At 35.9% G+C, this 25,447-nt stretch overlaps 1 protein-coding gene across 3 annotated transcripts in view; it reads right to left on the bottom strand.

Moving 5' to 3' along the window:
- The window catches only part of DENND1B (DENN domain containing 1B), a 252,903-nt gene that overhangs the window by 146,686 nt on the left and 80,770 nt on the right, over window positions 1–25,447 (bottom strand). For all 3 annotated transcript variants that reach the window (XM_067729825.1, XM_067729827.1, XM_067729824.1), the window contains exons 4-5: window positions 10,762–10,811; window positions 8,663–8,782 (exon numbers count right to left, since the gene is read on the bottom strand). In XM_067729825.1, the coding sequence (XP_067585926.1) occupies window positions 8,663–8,782; window positions 10,762–10,811 (170 nt within the window). The remainder of the gene's footprint in view (window positions 1–8,662; window positions 8,783–10,761; window positions 10,812–25,447) is intronic.

Consider the following 25,447-nt stretch of genomic DNA (forward strand, 5'->3'; position numbering starts at 1 on the left):
AAAGTGAGAGAATCTCTTTTTTCTAGACCAAATGTTCTGGTTTTTTTATCTTTACGTTATTACTTTTCATCGATTATCTTCCCCTTCCAATTTCTTTTCAAATTATGAAAACAAACTGGAATCCAATTTTTCATTAAAAAGCTAGTTTATACCAAAAAAACACAATTTATTTGTAAGATTATGGACCTGTTTTTGAAAATGAAACAAACTGAATTAATAATTGATTAACAGTCAGTTTACTTTTCAAAATTTAACAGTGCTAGGTATTTTGGTATCGTTTTACAATTACTATTATTTTTTATTATCTCCAAGAATACTTTCAACTGCATTGCATCCTGATACCAGGCTATGTTTGTTCTTTATACAGGGATGCTGGATTTTGTTCTCATGTTCATTCAACTCTTGACTCTATTATATATAGATCACTGCTATAAATCAGACTAATATAATTTTTTAACTATTACAACAAGGCTTACACCTATGAGATATTTCTCACAGTGATCTCTAAGGCTCCATCATGCTTAGTTATTTCTGTTTGGACAGTAAGACTTACTAGTCAGGTCTATGCCCATCTAGGGAGTAGAGAGCAGAATCTAAGAATCAGAGATTCCACACATTAAAATAACTGGAAGTACAGAGAATAAAACTTCTTAGGCACTAACTATAGGTATGAAAATACGCTAGGTACTTTATACGTGTTCTCTCATTTAATTCTTACAATAATACTATGATGTATATTTGACTAAACTAAGGTAAAACAACTTATCCAGGGTCACAAAGCTACCAAATGGCAAGCCTGAGATTAGAACTCTGACTGAGCAATAATACATATTCAGGGGTCTACCAATCACCCAATACAGGCATGTACTTCTATAATACCCAGCCTTTGAATAAACATTGTCCAATGACCAGATGTTTTCAGGAAGCTGCATAAAATGTGAACAAAATTCATTCATTCTAGTTTAATCTTAAATCAGTCTACTTATAATTTCTATACACTAAAGTAAATCCTATCTTCTAAAATTTGTTTAACTAATGTTCAGAGCATTACCTTCCTTTCTGCCTCTTAAATTATATTTTATTCATATGGGCAAATTTCCCAGCAGATAAACATCTGTTTGACTCTTTCATTTCACAGATTGGTAATTCCTTCCAATTATAGATTTTAGTACTGCTTATACGTTCATCACTGTGGATAAAAATTTTGAAAAGGATATGGCCTGCAACATGGTACAAGATCTCTGCCCAAACAACATAAATCTATCAACATCTACGTAAATTTCAATCAATAAGAAAGAAGACTCATAACTGCATTATCTATTGTCTAGCCAACATTTTTCTCTATATACAATGTGTTCATGAGAGATAATGGGACAGACTCTCAAATTTCTACAACAGCACTGCCTGATACACCAGTAAGTACCATCACCATAAAGAACTGAGTTTAGTTACACACAATGTGCTTCGTGAACATGTACTGGTTCTTGGTGATAACTAGCTCCTTTTTAAGAGTACATATCATTCATGTTTTTTTAATGAAAACATCACTTGTATCCAAGTGGCACTACTCTGTAACCTAGTCACGCTCTTAGGATGTCAAGGAAACAGGGACATTTTCCGCTGCAAATAAACAACAGCATCCAGAGCGGAGGGTGCAAACTGGCTACATGCAGACATACCCAGCCCACAGTCATATTCTGTTTGGGCAACGCACCATTGTTGTTGTTGAACTGAGTAAGTGGCCAACTTCTAAATCAGATAATTCACTTAAAAATCTAGATTTCTTCTCTTAAAAACCAAAAGAACTGGCAATACTGGTTACACGTTTTTTTATTTTAACTTTGCAACAAATACCTAAAGCTGGGTAACAGCTTCTGTCTTTGGATGGGGCATGTGCTATTTATTTGGATCACCCCAATTTCCTACTGTCAGCCAAACCTGCTTATCTCATTTTAGGCCCTTATCTTGTCCCTACAGGTAACTGAATTCACAACCCCTGGTATGGTGCAACTATTCAACAGGAAGTCCTGCTTACCTTTTTATATGACAAGAAAATGGTCCAGGGTACACAAAGTAGTCAATAATTCAAATATTTTAACAAGATGCCATTGCACACTTTAAAGATAAAACGTGTGCCAAAAAAATACATACACACATAGATATAAAATAAATATTATAAACTATACAAGCTTATCTTGCTCAGGTAAGAAATGTTATTTCATGTTTTTATTTTTGTGGTTTTTAGATACTTTTCAAACAACATAAGTTCAAAGCAATTAATTTTTAACTAATGTATAAGCTCCTAAGCTTATGGTCATTAAGTTAAAATAGTTTTCACTAAATTTTACAGTCCCAATCTGTTTTTGTACAACCAAACACAAAAATCCCAGAAAGTTTTAAAAAATGTATTCAACATATAATGACTAAATAAGATACTTTACTTGAATTTTATAAAACTGAAAATGTAGTTCTTTAACAAAGGATTCCTGGGACTCTCATAGTCTTGTAAACATACATAAATGTAAAACAAATACATGAAGGCCAATTATTTTAAAACGAAAGTCAAAGCATCTCCTAAGATGATTTCCTTAATTTTTCATAAAGACAAGGCAAAGGACAGATGTATATGTAAAGCCATGCGAGACTTCCCTCACACTTGGCTTCCACTATCGAGCTGATAAAACTTTTACATCCAAAAGTCAAAGGTTAAATAAAGGAAAGGAAATGTTTTTTGTCAAACAGTCAGGTAACCACTAACAGTCTAAGTGGTCAGCAGGAACCTAACTTAGAGTAATCAAATAAAACGAAGGAAACTGCCTTTCCGTAGAAAAATGTCTAATGTCTAGAGGCTGTTTTTCTGCCTGGAAAATTGACACAAAATGTGTAAAATTGAAACATTCTGCTTCTAAGGGACTTGCTTCAAGGAAGAGTGTGAAAGCCTCAAGTTTGGTATGAGTTACAGGGGATGTGGGCAGGGAGGACTACAAAGGCCCCAAACATCAAACTGTCTTCCTTATGAAAGTATTTAATTTTGAACCCTTGGGGACAACTTTATAGTTGTAAAATTATGTTAATCAAATTAGGGGAAAAGTTACTTCTTGCATTTTTGCTATTATACAAAAGCAATTCTAAATACAAACAATGGCATGATTTAAATTAGTAATATCTCAGGGTTTGTTTGTTTTGTTTTGTTTTGCGGTACGCGGGCCTCTCACTGTTGTGGCCTCTCCCATTGCGGAGCACAGGCTCTGGACGCGCAAGCTCATCGGCCATGGCTCCAGGGCCCAGCCACTCCGCGGCACGTGGGATCTTCCCGGACCGGGGCACGAACCCGTGTCCCCTGTGTCCCCTGCATCGGCAGGCGGACTCTCAACCACTGCGCCACCAGGGAAGCCCTCAGGGTATTTTTAAAATCTTGTTAAAGTAGGAGAGACATGCCATAGAAAAGGCTAAAGCATACAAAAATTCAAAATTAAATATTGACTTTTATATTAAATAAACCTGAATTGTAATATTTCTTCTATAGAGAGAGAGAATGAAACAAATACAAATTAAATACACTTACTTTCAAAACTTATAATAGCATAAATCCAGTCGAAGAAGAACCCATGGTTTTGAGAGCATTGTGTGCAAATTTTCTAGCTTAGAACTCTAAGGTAAATCTAAATTACTTTCAAGTCTTATATAATTGCATCATCCAGGATGAAAAGTAGCTTTAAAGCTTTATGTGAAAATTTTCTAGCTCATAACTCTAAGGCATAGAGTAGTTTTTATTAATAATGTATATAAATCACTTAGCAAAATGCTTGGCTTATAGTAAACAAACACTAAATGATGTTGTTATTAATTTATGTGTTATTATTATCATTGTCATCTCTAACCTAAAAGTCTTTGTTATTCAAGAAATCCAACACTCAGAGTTATTTTTTGCTTTTCTAATGAAAATTTACTACCAATTTGTATTTAATTTTACTTTGTATTAAAAAATCTTAAACATCCTTAAATGTATCCCATTTTCATTATGACTACTCTTTAGGGACCTAAAATATTTTAAACTGTTCGATGTCAACAAAAACTCAAGAAATATTTATACTTTTCTTTTAAAATTTAGATCATTAAAACACAAACTCAAACATTAGAAGGTAAAATAAATGAAGAGTTTTATTTTAAATGAAGAGTTTTTTGATGAAGATATAGTTGATCGCAATAAAAAATTTTAGTGTTTAACAGGATATAAAGACAACAGGAGAAATTATTAATTTCTATCTAAGAATCTTAAATCACTGATACTAAAAATGACCTCTGAATAATCAATCTAGTATTATCTCGCAACAATAACTAAAAATGTAGTGTGTTTCAATATAAATGCACTACTTTTTCACAAAAGACAGCTTCAAGAAAAAGATGCTAAAATTTTTTCGTATTTGAAAGTCATAATATACTCCAGGTAAAGAAATAAGTAACTAATTTAAAAAACTATAATCAGAAAGGAAATCATCTTTATGCTAAATCTCAACTTTTAAGAAAAAAAGTGAAATGACCAATTGTCAGATTAAGCATGTACAAAAATTCTCAGCACTTACAGTGGATAATATGAAAGCCATAGAAGCTTTTTCAATTTATTAACTGCTTCTATATATATTCATTCACTTTACCAACTGTGAATAAACACTACAGTTAAATATTTAGTTTGCTATCCAATAGAAAGATTTATAAATGTGTCTTAACAAGACATGGAAATAAGTCTAGAATGAATACCAAAATTTAAGCAATGATTATGTTTTACAAATATAAGTGCCTTTACTTTCTTTTTCTTTATTTTCTTCCAATTTTTCTATAGTAAAATATATTACTTTTGTTAACAGAAAAGCATGGTTAAAGACACATATTTCTGTGTCTTGCTTATTCAAGTATTTTGTCATTTTTCTCAATAAATTTTAGCCCTATTAATGCTTAATTCTAAGAAGCCTTAGAATTTAGGACTTAGAATTAAGCCTGAATTCTAAGAGGACCAGGACATTCCCAAAACACTGAATGCAAACATTACTCTAAAGCCCTGGCAGCCACCAGTGAACACTCAGAACACTAGCAGAGGTGGCCTTCTCTCACAGAACCCCTGGAAGCAGCAGAGTCTGGAATTCAAGAAATTGGCCTTTAAAGGAAGAGACCTGATTGCCCCAACCAATCCCATGAATAATTCGTTTGCTGCTTCTACCTTCCCTTCCCACAACCCTTCAAAAATGACTAAATTCTAAGTCTTGGTTTTATATGAAGCTAAACAAACTTTCTCCTACTACATCTTAAGGATACGATGAAATTGAGTGTTGTTGGAAGAGAAAAAATAATAGAAAATAAATTGTAGGTGTAGTCACATTTCTCCTGTCCTCTCACAAAGCATTTCCACCACGTTGAACATTCTGTGTTGAAATTACAGAAAAACACTAATATCTGGCTCTAAGATGGTGATGGGAAGGTCACCTCACAAGTAATATTTTTTTGTCTTCCAAAGATCATTCTTTTGCACTGTGATTCCAAATTTCAAGTGTGTAGAATGAAATGCCTGTTCCCTTCCCATTCTTAATTCTGCTAGTCAACAATGACCAGCTGCTGCCTTTGGAGTATCTCCACGAAAACACACTTGTAGGACCATTTCCTGTCCTGGTTGTCTTACCTGACAAAAGATGATCTGGGTAAATTCCCACACATTTTTAATATGTTCTTTATATAGTCCTGACATCTCAGAATTTTAGTGCAGGAAAAACTGATTAAAATTACTTTTGCTCACTGCAAAAAGTAGATGAATGCTGAAGTGTACAAAGTCAAAGAATTAGAGATCTATCCTTTTATAAGTATATACAATCATATATTAATATATAAATCTGTTATTGACTACTCCTTAAAATATACATTTATATATACATATAACTTGTTCTTTACAAACATAAGAACACACTATAAATATTACCTTGCAACTTTTCATACACACACACACACACATATATGTATATGTACGCTATTCACATTTCCTCTGTGAATATGCCGTTCAGATGCTTTACGTATTTTTCTATTGGGTTGTTTCTCTCTCTTATTATACTCTATGGTGATTAACTCTCTGTCACAGTGGTTGTAAATATAGTCCTACCAGCTTATTATTGGAATATTCAATTTCCTTACTATATTTGTCACCAAACAGAAGTTTTCGTCATTATGTAGTCAAAGGATGCCAACGTTTTTGGCTTCAGGATTCAATGTCAGGATTCAAAGGCTCTCACAGTTACAGTAGTTTTTAAAAATCAACAACAATCTCTTCTAGCACGTTTAGAGTCCCATCCTTCCTTTCAACACGTATGAAGTTCAATCGAAAGTGGTGAAGACTCAGTGTAGTCCGTGGACAAACCAGAACCCAAAACACCATTATTCCTCTCACTACAGCACTCACCGAGATTTGCCAAAATTATTTTCACAGACATACACCGATTACACCTTAAAATAGGTATTTACCTACCCATCACAACTTTCTAAATAAACTGCTGAATTTGATTATATTTTAATTCTCTGTTCTCTAATTTACTGGCTAGTCTCTAAATTGGCTATTCTCAAAGAACACCGTTGCATACTACTTTCCAGGACAGTGACTGAGACATGCCATTAACATCTATGAGATGGCAGTCTTTTAATTTTCTAGGAAAAAATAAGCTGTATGATAGAATTTTCTCAATTTAAGATTCTCACTCTCCTCCACAGTTTTTCATAAAGCTTTGATACCTACTATTTCTTATCTACTGGAAAGCACCGTCAAATAACAAAAGGAACATTTACTCTTTTTAAAAAGACTAAATAACCAATAATGCTTACTGTGAAAGGTTTTCTTTATTGGCATAGACAATTTTTTTGGTTTTTATTACACTGATATAAGTGAACCATATTTTCTGCGGGTGAGACTGTTCTTAATGTAGAACGACAACATTCAAGTCTCCTTCCACCCAGACGGGTTTGAGAACTACATAAAAGTAACCTGATATGGTAACTGCTCTAGAATCTGCTTCCTACAAATTAATGACAACTGGTTTGGAGATACAGACACGATACTAACCCTTCAATCATTTAACAAATAGCTATAGTTCATATTTTGTGTAAATATTTCGAGGTTAACAATGGCTTTCCTAAATTGAAACAGAAATGGCTAAGAATGTTTATTCTACAAGCCCATTCACAGGGACTATTGTGAAAATTTAAAAACGTGCTAATTATTAATAGGTTCATTGTATTCAAAGTATGTTAAGAGTTCAAAACAAAGAGAAAGATTTAGACTCTTTAATTATGGATATCATAATTAATTTATGTAAAATAGATTCAAATATTACATAAGAATGATGTCTATAACTTACTCTCAAATGGGTCAGCAAAAACAATACTACAACAGAGAGACATACAGAATTTGTGTGTGCGTGCGTGCATGCGTGCACATGCGTGTGTGTGTGTGTGTGTGCGTGTGTACACTGAGAGAGTGGGGGGAGGTGGGGAGAGACAGAAGCAGGCTAACAACTGTGAATCTAGGGGATGTGTAGACAAGAGCTCATGGTACTATTCTCGAAACTTTTCTGTAAATTTGACTTTTTAATGAAAAGATATTCTGAGTAGAATTTATAACTTAACCCTCAAAGATTGAGAGGAATGTAGCTAAAAAGCAAATGAACATTAAATTTAATGTTATTTCTTTTACTATAAACATTTCTATAGAATCTAGCTTGACCAATATCCGTATTGTAATCACAGTATAGAGTCCTATTTGTATAGAACACACCTACATTTCTGAGTCATCAGGACATATTAAAGGGAAGCTAACCTTCCGGACCGTCCTCCTCAGCACTAGCAACTCAAACCCAAGGTCCACAGACAGAGAGACGCGCTCTCAACTGTCTACCGAGTGAGTCCAGGCCAACCAGGTAAGTGATGGAGGCGGACAGGCAGGGCTTGTGAAACAAGCAGACTCCTGACACAAGGAGACACCTGCTGCTCAGCACCAGCTCAGTGTTGCTGGGACAGCAAGACCAGCACTAGCAAAAGGAACGAAAAACGTGAACTTTATGCAAAATTTCACTAAAATTTATAAGGTTAGAAACACCTTCTAAAATTTTTTAAACACCATGAGGCCAAATAAAACACCTCTAAACACTTCTGCCCAGAATCACCAGCTTGCAACCTTTACCTTCAACCAACAATTCACTTTCAAAAATCCAAGTTCTGGGTCAGCAATAGAACACATATTAACTGAATTTTTTGCATCCTACTTAATATGTGAAGCATATATTATCTGACCTCATATCTTAATTTTTCAAAAATAAACCCACAAAAACTAATCTTTAAAAGGGCCAATTCTAACACAATATTGTAAATCTACTATACTTCAATAGATTAAAAAGAAAAAGAAGGAGCCAATTCTTTGAAGCAAAATTCTACTGTTACTGGTATATCTTTAAACCAAATTGATGCCATATACAGAGAGTAAATAAAATTATTTTTCAACTTAGTTGGATTTAAATAAAACAATTAAAAATATATATAAGCATATTTTTAAGCATCCCAAGCACAGCAAAGTACAAAAGAAAGACACCGTTAATCTATCGTGCCTCCAATTTTATTTTTTACTACAAATACTTACCTGAGGATGCATAAGCAGATTTTCCCTCCCGATGTGAGTCGGCAGAATCCAAACCTCTGTTTACTTTCAATGTCTGTCAGTACAAAGGCAAAGTGCTGTCCGACTTGATTCTGAGACACTCTAAAATACAGTAGTATTATAACACTTTAAGCCTTGTGTGAGAATTTTCTTAGAGAAAAGCAAATGCAAGAATAGATGTATGTGTGGCATTGTTTTCACCTTTCCAATCAGTTGGTTCTCAAAGATAGAATGACGTTTTAAAAACTAAAATGAGCGTGAAATGTGCAAATTAAATCATGAAGCAAGTACCAAAATAGGTTGAAACGCCTTATGGACTGAGCAATTCAGCATATTCTAATCCCTTACTAGGGAATCATAAGGTATCTTACCGTAAGTTTTCACATGCTTGAAAGTACTTATCAAATATTTCATAAATTCCGAACGTACTACTAATGGAACAGGGGAGGTGAGAAGCTGGTCATATGACTGTCCGCCCCTCCCCAGCCTCTCCTCCAGGTGACTCTAAGGCTTCTCACACAGCAAAGCGTGTTGCTGCACAGCCTACTGGCAGCCACCACCAACTCTGTTTAATTGCTTCTTCTGTTGACATTCTCACCCAATAAAGTACCATACAAATTACTATTGGCAATTTTTTTAGCATTCTCTTCTAGAGCTACCTGTATCCTGGTAATAAATTTCTAAGTACAAAATAAGAATACAATTTCTATAAAAAAAAGCTTACTACAAAGAATCTGAGCTAACGTGGACTAAGTATCATCATACGTGTCACACTGCCATGTAAGGTGCAGTATAAATCATTACGCTGAACCTTTACTATTATTTAAAATATACAAATATATTTCCTGTTACTGGCCATAACTCTGCCATTAGACAACAATAACTGAACATCTGCTTCCTTGTCCCAAAATAAAGTTTCCAGGACACCTAAACTTTGGCTTTGAAATAGCCACAGGAATTATGTATGAGGAAACAAGCTACTTACCCCTACTGCACCAATACTACAAATCATTTTCAATTGTCAGGAAATACTGCAGTTCAAATGCTGAATATTTAACAAACACAGTTTTATGGGGACAGGTTTGTTTTTGTTTTTTTAACTTTTACAAACTTCACAAACAACCTCTAGTGTCTCCTGTGCCCTCTAGTGCCCAATGTTCACAATTTACTTCCATAGCTTTTCTTCCTTTATTTCATCTTTGCTATTAATTTGGAAATTGCAACTTTAGCAGGCACAAGTGATTCCCCAGAAAAGAGGTAAAACAAGGGGCATCACTCACCAGCAGTACTTATTACTATCAATTAGCCCATCGTTCGAAAGGCTTTTTTATCTTTAACACTGTAAAATTTTAGATTTTTACTAATCTCTACTTTTAGCAAAATATTTTCCTAAAATAAATTTTCTTTTAATACCACCTCACAGCATACCCTTAAAGAAAACTGATAATAGGGTATGAAAATCACATGAAAAACAATAAATGATCTGTTATTATGCTCAAAGGGCTATATATTCTGTGACATTCCAGTTATACACAGGTAATACTCTATTCATCCAGCATTTGTTCAGTAAAATACAAACATAATGAGATTTTCAAAACTGCTAGGTAAGAGGGTTTCTCTGCAGCCTTCCATAATATTGCACGATTTCTATAAAGCTATTCTTGGGAGACAACCAGCCATGAGTTGTACAATATCACACAGATGGTCTTTTCAATCAGGGTGAAGTGAGATAGAAACCAGGATATATACATCTAATTTTAAAAGACACAATTCTAAGGCCCTGATAAAGGACATATTAATGTTTTTTTCTCCTAGTGCTTACAACATGTACCTGAAGAACAAAAGGAAGAAATGGAACCTTAAGACTAATCCTAACTGGCCACAGTGGAATAAACAGAAGATATAATGACTTAGAAGGCTTCTCCATTTCAAATATTATTTAATTTTGAACCTCTAGTCTTTTTTGTTAGAGGCAATGGGGGAAAAATACATTTCATTTTATAAAGAAAACACATGTAATAATTTTAAAGTGCTCACTGAGATTAGGCTAAGGTTATTTTAAATGATGACTTATACTGTACCTTTCAACGTCAAAGGGGAAACAGAACTTTGGCACAGTCTGTAGTACTTCCTGCAAATGCAAAAAAAAAAAAGCTTTAGAATATTTTTAAAGATGCAGTTAAAACTTTTTTGGAGACATTTTTTAGGAAAAAAAAGTTTGTCTTTTTCTTAAGAAAAATAACAGAGGTTCCTGGACTAAAATAATTGATTATTAAAAAGGAATTAAGTGTGTGCTTTGGCAGATTGCACTGACAATGCCACGGAAGCCCCAGGAGGGAAAGGCCTGGCCTGAAGGGTATTAACACCCCTCACATCCCCGCTGGGACTCCCTTCAACAAGGCCATATGGATTTTACAAGAAGCACCGCACCATATGGGTAAGCTGCGTCTGCTGCTGCTTGTACCACAGAGTAGCCACAGGGACTTCTGACAGATCCTGGCTCAGAAATATAAATGTTGTTTCAATTAAAATGCAGGCAGAGAAAAGGGAATGAAGTTGGCAGCAATGAATTACTGAGAGGTATAACAACTCTACGTGCCCCAGAGTAAAATGGTTCAAAAAAAAGTATTTTCTATAGCTAAAGAAGCACATTTATATGTTGAACTCTTGGTAAATTCAACATCAGTAACACTAAGTTTAATCCCAAATAACACTCTTAAAGAAATGTGTATCTAAAAATAAGCTTTTAATGTAAAACTACATAGCTTCTACTCTGTGCACTTTTATTTAAGAATTTCCTAATATGAAAATCAATGTTTTAATTAAGCATAGAAAATAATCTTACTGACTTGAAACTGCAGTGATTTTACAGTTATTATAAAATAATTTTAAAAGCTTTTAGAAATCATATACATTAACAAGTATAACAAAATGCAGATAACTGTCAGATATCTGGCAAAAAAATAGAAAAAGATCTATTTTGTTAAATATGAAAAACAACTTAAAATTAACTCCTGTCATAGAGTCAGAATTGAAGACACCATCACACAAGTTTAAAGCCAAGCGATTTTACAAGAGAAAGCAGAGATTGATGAAGAGGCTTCATATTAAAAGAGTAAAGAGCAAATATCTTCATGCAGTAGCCACTCCCCAGCAAAAAATGCCCTATCACTACTTCTCTACCAATAAAACTTACATTCAGAGAAATCATCAGTATATGAATATTAAGCCCTATACACAGTCATAGGATTGAGTGTTTTAAGCAGAATTTCTCCCATTCTTTTAAAATGTAAACTGGTATAAAGTATCAAGTAAAAATAAACCATTGTAAAATTCCAATGCCAAAACCTAAGAAAGCTTCAAGAGCCTTAAGTCCCTGAAGCTGAAAGAAAAGCATATGTAAAAAAGCTATCTTCTATCTTTAGGGCAGGGTACCCAGGTTTGCTTATGAACATACATTTGTAAGTACGAGCGCAAACCCCGTATTTAGAAAAAGCCAACTGTTTTACTACTGACAATGTTTTATTATCAATAAATGGAACTAAAAGAGCTGCTAAGCTTGAAATAATTCAAATTACTTAAACTGAAAACAGGACATTACAAAAGAGAACAGTTCATCTGACCACTGCTAATCCTTATCTTGTGCTGCAAAAAAGTGAAGCCATTTCCCATATTTACAACACACATGAACGCTATTCAGATACTCCCCCTGCAAAGCTGTTCATATCATTTCTGTAACAATAAAGATAGATATTCAAAATCCATTGTCTGCTTCCAAATATACCCGAATTAATAATATATTTCACATTGATTTTAAGACTCAAATAAAGAAGAATGTTTCCCAGTTAGTTGCTCAATCGTTCACACCCTCCCCCTCCCTCCTTCCAGAAGCAACACACATGCACACACTTCTGCAAAACAGCCACGGCTCGCTCCCCAACTGGCAGAAGCATCCCTCAGGGGACAAGTCTTTAAACCTCCGCACTCTTTAAAATTCAACCAGCCAGCAGGTCTATAGACTAGTGTATAAACAGTATAGACAAAAAAATCCTCTCTCAGCTTATGTCAGTGACAAAGCAGCTCAGCAGTTGACTGTTCCTCCCCTGACAGTATAAGCTGGGCTTACACAGATCAATGGCTGCAAGTCCTACCTAGCTCCCAGGGCTCGGTTTTCTTCCTTAATTACAGGTGCTATTCAAACTGAGGTTGAAAAAGAAGAGAGAGAGAGAGAGAGAGAGAGAGAGAGAGAGAGAGGTGAGAGAGAGAGAGAGAGAGGGAGGGAGGGAGGGAGGGAGGGAAGAGAGTTGGAGGGAGGAATAAAATACATGCAAATAGTTTTTTGGATCCTTTTAACAATGATGTTAATTGAAAACTGTACTTTTATATTGATTAGAAGTGCTCATAAACTCTGGTATTTCCACCGCACTGTGTTCTTGATATGACACATACACACACACATTTCTGGATTGGCATCCGTAGATTATGTGAAAGGTTTAAGACAATACTCTGCAAAAGTTATGTTTCTCTATTCCTACCGGCTTTTGTTTTTATGAAATACCTAACTTCCTCAGGCAAGAAAAATTATCTGGGTTCTCAAAATCCTCTTAATTCTCTAAAAGATTTCTTTTCATAGAAAGAACACATTGACTAACACGTCAAATGTTAAAAACAGAAATAACAAAAAGAATGATATATTAATAGAATATAAAATTATGAATAGCAAAATACAAGAGGCAATACCACATATATCTGCATATGCCCTAAAAACAAGTCTACTGCTATATAAATAAACTGACTGGGAAATATATAAATGACTGAAAACAAGGATTAATGCAAATTTATACACTGTGGTTTTTTGGTACTATATCCTGTATCTGTACTAATAAGCATTATGATCAAACTGATCGTGTAAGAGAGAAGAAACTGCTCATGTTAAGAGTGGTATATTGACTATCCATGAGGTTACCTTTGAGCATTATAAATTGATCAAATAAAAGAGGAAAGGAGCATTTAAGAATCTACTTTAAAAAAAAAAAGCTGAAATATGTAAAGTTTACCTCCTGATTAGAGTTCAGTAACTACAAAGGTCTTAGAATTTCTCTGAAAAAAATCTAAGAGGCAAGGAGATGCACCATCGTTGGGATCAGTACTTGTTTTCCTTGTCCTCAATGGCTCCTTCCCCTGCCCTCCACTGAAATGCTGAGGTTCCAACCAGTCCTCTCCGCCACACTCAGTAAATTATATCTGCCTAGGCAATCTCACCTACACCCACGGATTCAACTACAACTACCAAATTTCTTAGTCCTATAGCTCAGATACTTCTGTGAACTCCAAGATTATACTTCTAACTACTTTCTAGTATCAATCTCTGAACATTCCCCAGACACCTCCAACGCAGAATGAACAAAACTGAAGTCACTCTTTCAGTTTTATAGTCCTTATCACCCAGAACGGCAGCACTGCACACCCCGTTACCCAAACAAGCACATGGTAGTTGCCTAGACCTCTCCCTTTCCCTGACCCCCATATGCAATCAATCATTCCTCAAATTCTGTTTGTTCAACTTCATAACCGTCCTTCTCCAGGGGTTCTCAATGGGAGGGCAGAAAGAATTAGACGGAAGATAAGATGGTATAAGATAATCACTTGGGAGGGTTTTTCACAACACACTCGATTGCCTACAATAAGGGTCTTGAGTGTTTAACTTGGTTTGACTGCAACCTATAACTAAGGAATAAGATAAGGGCGCCTACTGTACACAAGCAGTAGTTACCCTCTCACTGCCAGAAGTGACACGGTGGACTTTTTTGGGGACTGATTCAGCACCCTCCTCAAGGACTCAGGAGTCCTCCATCCTTCTGCTCTGCTGTCCGGAGTTTGTGGCTTTGTCCTCAGGCATATCTACTCGTGGTCACAAAACGAGCTGCCAGAGTTCAGCTGACCACATGAAGATACCGCTGTATCCAGCGAAAGCTTCCTGGGAGGCTCTTTCTATCAGCGGGGAAACCTTTCCCAGCAGGCCCACCGGCTGACTTTCCCGTGGCAGCTGATCAGCCAGAAGGTGGCAGCCACTGCTAGACTAACCACGGGCAGGGCAAAGGTTACCCATGCTTAGCTTAGCCTTAGACTACTTAGAGAAGTCAGAATTCAAACCCATCCATTTTCCACTGGCCACAACACCTGTAATTAATTACAAAGAAGCTTGAGTGAAGCATCATCTTTTCTTTCTTAAGACTCCTCACAGCAATTTTAATTAGATAAGAATTACAGTTCTACCAAAGTTCTCAGGAAAAATATACACGATATTACATAAGGACAGTTTTCAAATATGCATAAATTTATTCATCTGAATAACACGTTCAGAATCCTTTTGTAAAAAGGGGGCTTTACTTATCAATTTTAATCTAATTTTTCACAATGGCCACTGATTCCTAAAAAGACAGTTACTTAATTTTGAATATTATCTCCCCAAACAAATGAGAATTCATTAATACCATGTATTCACTCAATCTATTTGTGCTTTACATGGGGGAAAAATAAACTTTTTTTTTCCCAAAAGAAATATTCACTGAGCTACCTAGTGACAAGCAGGTTGCACAGCGCACAACGGGGATTCCCAAACTGCACCCGAGCTGCTCAAGGCACCACGGCACACCCACAGGGGTACTGCGAGATGCTCTAAGTTTCCAAGGAAACACAGCTACACTAACAGGGTTTTTAGATTGGGATGCATTTTATTAAAAGGCAGAACTACAATTATACCGTAAATTACACATACAGCCTCTTTAAACATCGTCTTACTTTCTAAAGTTTTTTAAGCTTGGAGACTCTATTTTAAACTTAGAGCCAAGGAATAACTATCAGAATAATTGAGACCACTGCAGGATTTTTCTCTTGGTTTTACTTTTATGTACTATTTCAATTAGAAGTAAATTTCTCTTTCATCCTTCTTCCTTAATTTAAGGAAAACACCAAGTCTGTGAATTCTAACACTAACAGTGTTTAGATTGTTAACTCTGATCAAGTTATTTTTCACTATCAAAAATTAAGAATGGGGCTTCCCTGGTGGCACAGTGGTTCAGAGTCCGCCTGCCAATGCAGGGGACACGGGTTCGTGCCCCAGTCCAGGAAGATCCCACATGCCGCGGAGCGGCTGGGCCCGTGAGCCATGGCCGCTGAGCCTTCGTGTCCGGAGCCTGTGCTCCACAACGGGAGAGGCCACAACAGTGAGAGGCCCACATACCACAAAAAAAAAAATTATGAATGAATTTTTATTGTTGAAAGATTTAAATAACTGCCACGAAGCAAATACATTCGACTGTAAAAAGAACTGTATTGTAGAAATACGCATTTTGAGATTTTGGTTCTATGTGTATCAGTCAGGTGATGAGAGCTCTGTACTCAATATTAGCTTAATCTAATGCCAATGAAAAAGCCTAGATTCAAAGCAGTACAGCATGATGTTACCAAAAATACGTATACTGTACTTAACGATTAGATAGGTGGTTTACTTGGCAAATAAAAGGAATAATACATTTCCCTCATTAATTTAAGATAAAGAGAAGAATTCAAAAGGCATGAAAGTATATATATATATATATATATATATATAAGCAAATGGGCTTCCAAAGGTTTTTTGTCAAAAATTCTATTCCAACCACCTTCAAATTTTTATGCCTACGTTAACATTAACTTTTAAACAGTGATTTGAATAACAATTATCCAACTCTAAGAAAAAGCCACCTAGGAAGACTCCCTTTCTTTTTCCCTAATAACCATGTAACCTCCCATTCCTTTCAGACTAATATACTTATTCTTTGCATCACTCACCCCTATTTTAACTAGTAACATTTTCTAGATCAAAGGAAACACCTATATAATAAAATAGAGCATTGCCTATAATATTTATTTGCATTATAGACACTAAGCTACTTAAAAATGAATATCAAACTGCCATTAAATCAAGATAAGTAGAATTAAGATAAGTAGAAAAAAGCCTCAATTTTTAGAGAGAAACAAGTTTGACACCAGTCAACTGATCTGCTACCATGACCCCAACCCACAGCTAGATGCTGTGGAGAGTAAAGGAAACGTGATTACTAATTTTCAGAGCTACGATGAGATCCCAGAAATAGGCACAGGCACCAGTGTGCAGGCACACACCCACGAGGCAGCAAAGCCCAGTGGTCAGTGCACGGTGCTCTGGAGCCAGGAGGTGACACTCAGACCTGGCTGTGCCAGCCCCCGGCTCAGCGCCCCCGTCACCACCTCTAGAAAATGTGCCAAAATTATCATCTATCTCATAGGATTAAGTGAGGATTTACTTGGGATTTGTATGAGGATTAAGTTAAAAATCCATGTAAAATGATTAGACAGTGTCAGGTACATAAACCCCACTGACAACTGTTAACTCTTTTATTAATTAGTTAACTTATTTTAAGAACTCAAGTGTCATATGAATTCAAATGAAGAAGATACTTATTCAACACATATTTACTAAATAACTACAACATTTAAGGTCCTGTGTCCAATGACCTATGCCAAAACATTAACATACTGAGATACAAAATACAAAGTATTATACTGAATAATTTATCTGCCTCCTTGGAAGATGGTTAACACATTTAATTAATATAGATGCCTATGGATATAGATATAGATTTGAATATATTCAACTATTTCTGTTTAATCAAACACAATAGAGGCAAACTCGGTTAATGCTGCAAAATCATACACTGTGCATATCTGATGTTTTCAGTATGTACAGGAGCTTACTTTGGGCTACCACCCTGGCTACTTCTTTGAATTAAAAATATCTTCAAAGAGTCACACCAACAGACATTTTTCATTTAAGGGAGGGTTTACTAATAAAATTCTTTTTTCATGTACTTATTTATCAATACACTTAATAAGGATTAATTACCAACTCTGCACAAGGCACTGTCCAGTGTGAGGAACGGAGGGACTTCCTGCCCCCTTCACCTCAAAGGGGGCTTCCCTGCAACTGTCCTGGCGAAGACACTGATAGAGATGCCCTTAGAAAACACATCCTCTTTGTAGCACTGCCCTTGATTACTGAATTATGTTTTCCATTTTCTTTAATTTTGAGTCATTCTTTGTTCTTTGTTAACCTTTAGCTGGATTTTACATTTTCTCCAGTCTGGATTTTATATTTTCCCCAGTCCTGTGGACTGCCAGACCCTTAATTCATATTATTTCTCATATTCTTCAGACCTAGACCATGTGCAATCTTTCTGTCACTGTATTCATGTAAATATTCTCCATTCATTAGGTAAATCACACATTAAAGAATGTATTTTGCTGTTATGGATGACAAACGAGGTATGATATGTCCCAGAGAAGTAAACTACAATTAACCTTTTTTTTTTTTTTTTTTTGATCCTGCCTTGAACCCAGTTCAGAACTATGCCTGCACTGCTTGATTTTCCTTAGATAGTGAATCCTGCGATAAATCAGATGGGAATCTTGTTTGTCTGATGCTTTAAGAAACAACAGAAACTTTAGTTTTAGAGCATAAATCAGGGCCCCTACACTTTAGATGACTATTGTATTCTGGGAGCAACAGTACACATACTAATTATTTCTCTATACCTTGAAGGTCCCTGGAGTCTACAAGGTCACCTAGTAGAAATGAGAATCACGGTGTCTTTTTAAAGTTTGGAAAAATCATAACTGACTATTTACCCATTTGGAGGATTTGTCTGGAAGAACTAAATTATAATTACACAATTATAAAATACAGACTGTTCTATGAAGATTATTTACTTAGGTATAAAGTCTAATCAGTACTAACTCATATTTACAAACTCAACATGAACTTATTTATATGAATAATTAATATGCTTATGTACATTTATGTATATTCATTTAGCAAATATTTAACATGCGAATAGTAATCAAAGACAATCACAATGTAATGTAATAAAAGCGTGGGTGGTAAAAGTGAAAAACACCAGGGAGTCTAGAAATCAGACATGTACACCAAATTCAGCAGGGGTGCTTCTGGAGGAGTGTGGTGGAAGTCCCAAGGGAAGAAATCTCATCTATTGCTAAACAGAGAAATACAGAGAGAACAAGAAGTTGGCCCGACTATTGTACAACGGGAGGGAGGTAGAGAGGAGTTAAGGGTGGTTTTCCCATCACAGGAAAGAATATTACAGAAAGGTCCAGAAAGGTCTGGAGACAAGAAAGAACACGTACAAAGTCTGGGGGGATGATAAGAGAATGTGGCTTGAGAAATAAGCAGGGGACTGATTCTATCAAAAGGGCTTTAGGCCAATTAAGAAGTTCTGACTTGATGCAAAGAGTAGGGAAACCACCCTCCTGGTTTGCCCAGAACCCTTTACATGCATCTTCTCAGCGCAGTTATCAGCAGCAACCCCTTTTACTCTCAAAAGTGTCCAAGTTACAATTTATCATAACAGAAATCAGAACAGTGGTACCCTGGGGCTGTGGGAGTGGGTTAGCAGGCACAGGAAGTAACCAGGAAGCAGCAAGAGGGAACTTTCTGGAGTGACAAAGATAGTCTGTATCTTTAAAGGAATGTGGGTTACACAGGCGTAGGCATCTGTCAAAACTCATTTCACTGTACATTTGATATCTGCATTGCACCATATACAAATTATCAGTGAAAAAGTAATAAATAAGTATCTCAGTTTGGACAATAAATCATGGTCACCCAACCTAAGAGAAACAGGGAAGCTTTGAAAGGTTTAAAGCAAGGGAGGGACATGACTGGACTTGAATTTTAGAAAGATCACTCTGACTACAGTTTGTAGAATGGGTTTTAAAAGGACAAGACTGAAGGCTGGAAAATCAGATAGAAAGGCTTTTGCAATCGTCAAGGTGAGGCGTGGTGACCTGAAATGAGACAGTGCAGCAGGAATGCAGAGAAGGTACAAAACTGAGATATAAACAAGAGTAAAAATGGAGACGCCCAGGAGGTAGCTGGATAAAACGTCTGGTGCTCCAGAGAGAGAATCTGGCCTAGACAGAGACAAAGAAAGGGAATGGCACCGATTAAAAGATACGGAAGTGGTAAGAGATAGGACTCTTTTATTGTCTGCTGTTATGGACAGTTACTATTATTCTTCATATTTTTATAGTCGCCTCAACAAGCAGCTTTATTATAATGTTCCCAAATTATGAAATCACTGTATTTTCTCATAATCCTGTCTTTATTTTTCTAGTGATTTGTATCAAGATATACGTTATAGAGTACTCAACCACTTCTGGCATTATAATCACAGTATGTCATCAGTCAGTAACCAGAGATCAATGAAGTTAGTAGTGACCCAGAAAGTCCTAGTTGTTCTAACTGATATGATCAATCAGAACAAACGAATCTCCAAAATCTTTGACGGCTTATTCAACTCTGGAGTTCTCCTAATGCCTAACCAGTGCCTGGGACATCACTCATGCTCTCAAAAAAAAAAAAAAAACAACTGTTGACTTCATATGAAATGACACTGTTTTAGCACCAGCAGAATCAACCCACCTCAGTAGACAGTTCAAGGAAATGTGATTTAAGAGTCTGCATGCTTTCTTTCTGATTATCTTCCCAAATAAAGATATGATAAAATAATTGCTTACTCTGTGCCAGGTTCTGACCTAAGCACTTACATGTTTATCTCATTTAACCCTTACAACAACCCATGTTTTATTCCCTTTTCTATGTGGAGGGGAAAAAAGAGGTGAAAGAGACTAAGTAACTTGCCCAAAGTCACACAGCTAACAAATGTTAGAGTTGGGATTTGAACTCACAGGCTGAAGCTTCTAACCATTATTCCCCATGCCATGCCTTTTTTTCACTTTGTTTTCATGTAGGGTTCAATATATAATCAGCAGATGCCTGAATCTGATGCCTGCTTGGTCTCTATATGGTAGATATTGTCCATACATATCAAGAATTAAGGGTATACAATTAATACCTCCGAACCAAAGTTCAGCTTGGCGTATGGAAAAATAAAGGGGGCCGAGATGTGAGGAAATCGTGGGAGAAGAGATGGGATAATATGTCATCACAAATGTGAGTCTTACCTGCTCTGGGTTGTTCTATGCCCTTGAAATTAAGTCCTGAGGCAAAAAAGCAATGCTACTTATGTCTACGCTTATTTATTACCACTGAAAATATTAGATTTACAGTATAAACATACATCTGATTTCTTTCAAGTAAGACTTATAAGGACTTAAGTAGATTCTTTCTCACAGAGGAACAAAAGACCAAGGAATTAAATTTGAAGCCTATTATTATTATTATTATATATATATATTTTTTGTGGTACATGGGCCTCTCACTGTTGCGGCCTCTCCTGTTGCGGAGCACAGGCTCCGGACGCGCAGGCTCAGCGGCCATGGCTCACGGGCCCAGCCGCTCCGCGGCATGTGGGATCCTCCCGGACCGGGGCATGAACCCGTGTCCCCTGCATCGGCAGAAGGACTCTCAACCACTGCGCCACCAGGGAAGCCCTGAAGCCTATTATTTAAAAACTGAAACAAAATCATCTGTCACTTATCAGAACAAGGATCATACCAGAACAAGTAAATAATGCTCAAGTAACACAGGCAGGATGAGGTTAAACAATGTTAATAGCAACAGAGGGGCTGAGGGTGGAGAGAGCATGCACTGATACTTATCTTAGGCTCAAGAGTAGGAACCTGCAGATCAGGCCAAAGCTGCCTCTACGTGGCGGCAGGTGAGGACACGGAAAACTGTAGCTCAGATGGTAAACACCCCGGGCCACTGATGCCATTAGCCGTTCTATTCATGAAGTCTGCGAGACATTTTTATCCCCTTCAATTTAAAGCAGGAACTAAAGTACTTAGTAATTAATATAAAATCTTATTCAAATATAGCTAGCAAGCAGGACTAAAAATCAAGAATCTAGGAACTCTGTTTCTTTTTTTGTATTTTTAAGTCATCTTAATTTATACAAGATTTTTCCTTTATAAAAAATGTACATGCCCATAATTTTTAATATGTCAAATTACAATTAAATTTGAAGTCACAAGTGGTCTTTTTGTTTTTTGCATGATTTGCTTCTTGAGATTCTAAATAGAAATATTGTGAGCTATTATTTTGCAAACTTATTCTGCTCCACCCATTATAGAACATCTACCTCTTGGAATAAAAATTTAGTTCACACTCCCTGCTGATGTAATCTTTGGCCTCTTGCTGAGGTTTTTAAGAAAAGGTGCCAATCTTGGTCTTAGTTCTTGTAATGCAGAACTCTTTCTATGAGAAATTCAACTGTGAACACTGGTTCTTTTCACACAGAGAAAGCCACCAAATAAGCCTCACCAAATAGCAATGAGTTTTGATCATTCCTAGTCTAGTCCACTTCGGCATAAATGACCTTAAAGAGAACACACAATGTGCTGAGTCTCTTGTCTTTACAATAAAGAGTCTCTTTATTTTACTCAATAAACCAGAAACTACACACACACACACACACACACAGAGCGAGAGTCATTTGATAAATTTTCTCAGTTAAGGATTGGTAGTTCTCTTGAATAAATGATCTAATGCCTTCTATTTATTCTTTACAATATATTACTGTATTGGAATATATGGAATATAAGGAGTATATATAAAAACCAGGAGTGACTTACTTGTAAAAGCAGACTAAGGTAAATTCTATAAAGGAGAGGCAACCTTTGGTCAGCTAAAAAGTAGACTAAAATAGTTCTTCCTCTCACTGAAGATTTTCCTGCAAGAACGATGTAAGTCTATCACTGCTTGCTGGTGAGTCTTCTCAGCTTAGAGTCATCAGTGATCGCTAGTTTTTAGGTTTAATAGCCATTTTTCCAGTCTTTATCATGTTTGACTTCTGCAATGTGTAACACTTTATTCGTTTAACACATGTTTATTCCACGCCTACCAGGGATGAGACATGTGGGATCAAAGGCTGACAGTGACCTGCCCCTTGACCGAGGAAGCCAAGGCTTCCGCTCCCGAGCACCCTCTCCAGACGTCTGTGCCCACTTCATCCAGCTCTCCTCCTTGGCCCCCAGGCTATTTCATGGCGCCTTCTCCATTGGTGTTCCCAGGGTTCCGTCTGCAGCCCTCACCTCTCCTCTCCCTCACCTCTCCGTGGGAAATCCAGTCTCACTGCTACACAGCACGGGTAAAGCCTGGATTCTCCAGCCAGAAGGTGAGGGTCAGAACCCAGTTCAGCTACTCAACAGCTGTGTGAAGCCACATCATACTCCTCTCCTGAACCCCAGCCGGCGGCGTCCAGCCAGAGGCGTCCTACTACTTAGGAGACATCCCTACCAGCTTACCTGGCACGTCCAAAACTGGAAACATCCTCCCTCAAAACCTCCTCCCAAACGCCTTATTTCTATGCTTTTAAGCTAACTCTTTGCCAATCTAACTTTTCCCAAACTTCAGAATCAAGGCAACAGTCTTTCTTTCATTGTTTACAAACACATCACAAACTAGTTAAAACCACATGGACTCTGTGTCTCCATTCGCAAAAATGACCACTAGACTGCATTGTTGTCGCTTCTGATCAAAGAGGCTAAGGATAAAGATGTATGTTATCTCTTAGTACTAGCTTACCAAGACAAGCCGCAATGTTACCACTTGTCTAGAAAAACACATATGAATAAACGTGTAACTATATATTTGAATAGCTAAGTTATAAAAGTAACAAAAAATTAATTCATATTTTAAATATAATATTCACCATCACATTTAGTTAAAATACTTAATATATAACAACCATGAAGTTAATTTTTGAAATTAGGTCTATTTAAAGGCCAAACATTAATCAAACATTGTACACTACTTGAAATATTTCTATGAAATATCATACCTAACATTATGTCTTTAAGATTTAAAAAGTCTAACATATGCAAAGTCTATTAAAATGCACATAATTTATCTCACTCAAAATGAAAATATATCTAATAAATAATACTATTCATCTGGCATCTCCCTTAACATACAAATGCATTCCGTTTCTCCAAAACACAGCAGCTGGGAATGAAAGGAAAGATTTCAAATGATCATTTTCACATCATATTCCATCATCTTTTCTTCAGTTTTTCCTAGCTTTCCTTTGAGTCCCATTCTTTTACAAGGGGTCTCTTTTTAGATCAATCCATATTTCCATAATCCACACTGCTGTTTCCTCCTCTTCTCCCCAGGGTGGACTAACCCCCATATCCAGAACTATGGCTTACAACTGTCATTAAGCCTTATAACAATAACAAGATAACAAAAGAACGGGTGGGGATGAGGCTAGCTGGTACCATATGTTGATCAAGTTCAACATTTTCAGCTAACAGAGGATATTTTTTAAATTTCAAAATTTTAATTGTGAATTGCTTTCATATCTACTTATTCTCCCTAACTGTATTTCAGGCTTAAATTTTAAACACTAGTAAACAACCTGGCAATATTACTTTAATAGGGCTTATCTATTAATAATGTACTGAGAGGGGAGAGAAAATGGAAATAGCAAAATAAAAAGGTAAGGTAGCAATTTATGGTTAGCTACTGATTCTTATAACCCACAAGTTTCACTCAACTTATACCTATTCCTAAAAAAGAAATTTCCCTGAAAGGCATTTTTTAAAGCACTATAAAGTTATAATGATTAAGATTATTTCAAAGTAAACATACTCAATGTAAATTAATATTGACTTTATGTCAATTTGAAGGATTTTAATTTCTCCACCAAGTAACATCTGAAAACATGCTACTTTTGCTTCCATCCTTTGTTTCATAGTTAATTAATTTTAACTTCTTTTTAAGCTAAAAATAAAGAAAAATGTGAAATGTAACATTTTGAACTGGTAGAGAGACTTTCATGCCCCTATATTAAATTTAACTTTTTTTCTCCTGATTTCAGGAGAATGGCTTCTGATTCATCAGCCTATGCTACATCATTTTGAAAAAAATTATTTCCTAACGCTTTGTCTCAAAGATTCAGAACCCGTTATAGAACTAAATTCCAAAGTGACTTTTATCAAACGTTTACTGCTCAATACAAAGTAAGTTCTTGTGAAACCACATTTATCTTTTTCAATCTGCATCATCTATTATTACTTAATTTCTATAGGTTGTTGAGTAATGCCAGACCTTCCAGGATTGGTCTAAATTATCTGCATAGTTAGAATATAATAATTTCACTGCTATAAAAATAAGTATAAAACCCCTCACCTCTAAGAGCTCATTAAAGTAAAACCTGTTCACCCTTCAGCAGAAAAATAAGGTCATTTTTTTCAGGAGCTTTCAAATTTTATTATCTAAAATGTATGCAAAAATATTCTTTTCAATAGGCGTTTGCTAGATTACACAGTTCTGTATTCCAATAAATACCTCAGCTCTAAAGCAAAATTTTTCACTATGTTTTTCCAAATTAGTTTCCCTGTTTGCAATAAAACTTTAAAATTTTAACAGTAGAAAATATAAGACAAGCATGCAGGTAAAGTAAGAACATGATCACATTTTGCCTTGAGCTTTCTAGCACTGCATATACAAAGGAAACAAATCTTGCCTACGTGAAGAAAGACAGAAAGCTATAATTATGTTGATGATCTTGGACTTAATTTTAAGCACTTTCCCACATGCTTGCCACTTATGTTTTATTATGATTCTTCTTTTTTTGACACAGGAATGTGCAAAACAGATAACACTATGTGTATCTACAAAGCAAATTATAAGAAATAATTTATATTTTAGGGTTAAGATAAATCACTGATAAAATGGAATATGAAACAAAGTATACAGTCTTG

Source organism: Pseudorca crassidens, chromosome 2 (assembly GCF_039906515.1).
Source record: "Pseudorca crassidens isolate mPseCra1 chromosome 2, mPseCra1.hap1, whole genome shotgun sequence".
Lineage (NCBI taxonomy): Eukaryota > Metazoa > Chordata > Mammalia > Artiodactyla > Delphinidae > Pseudorca > Pseudorca crassidens.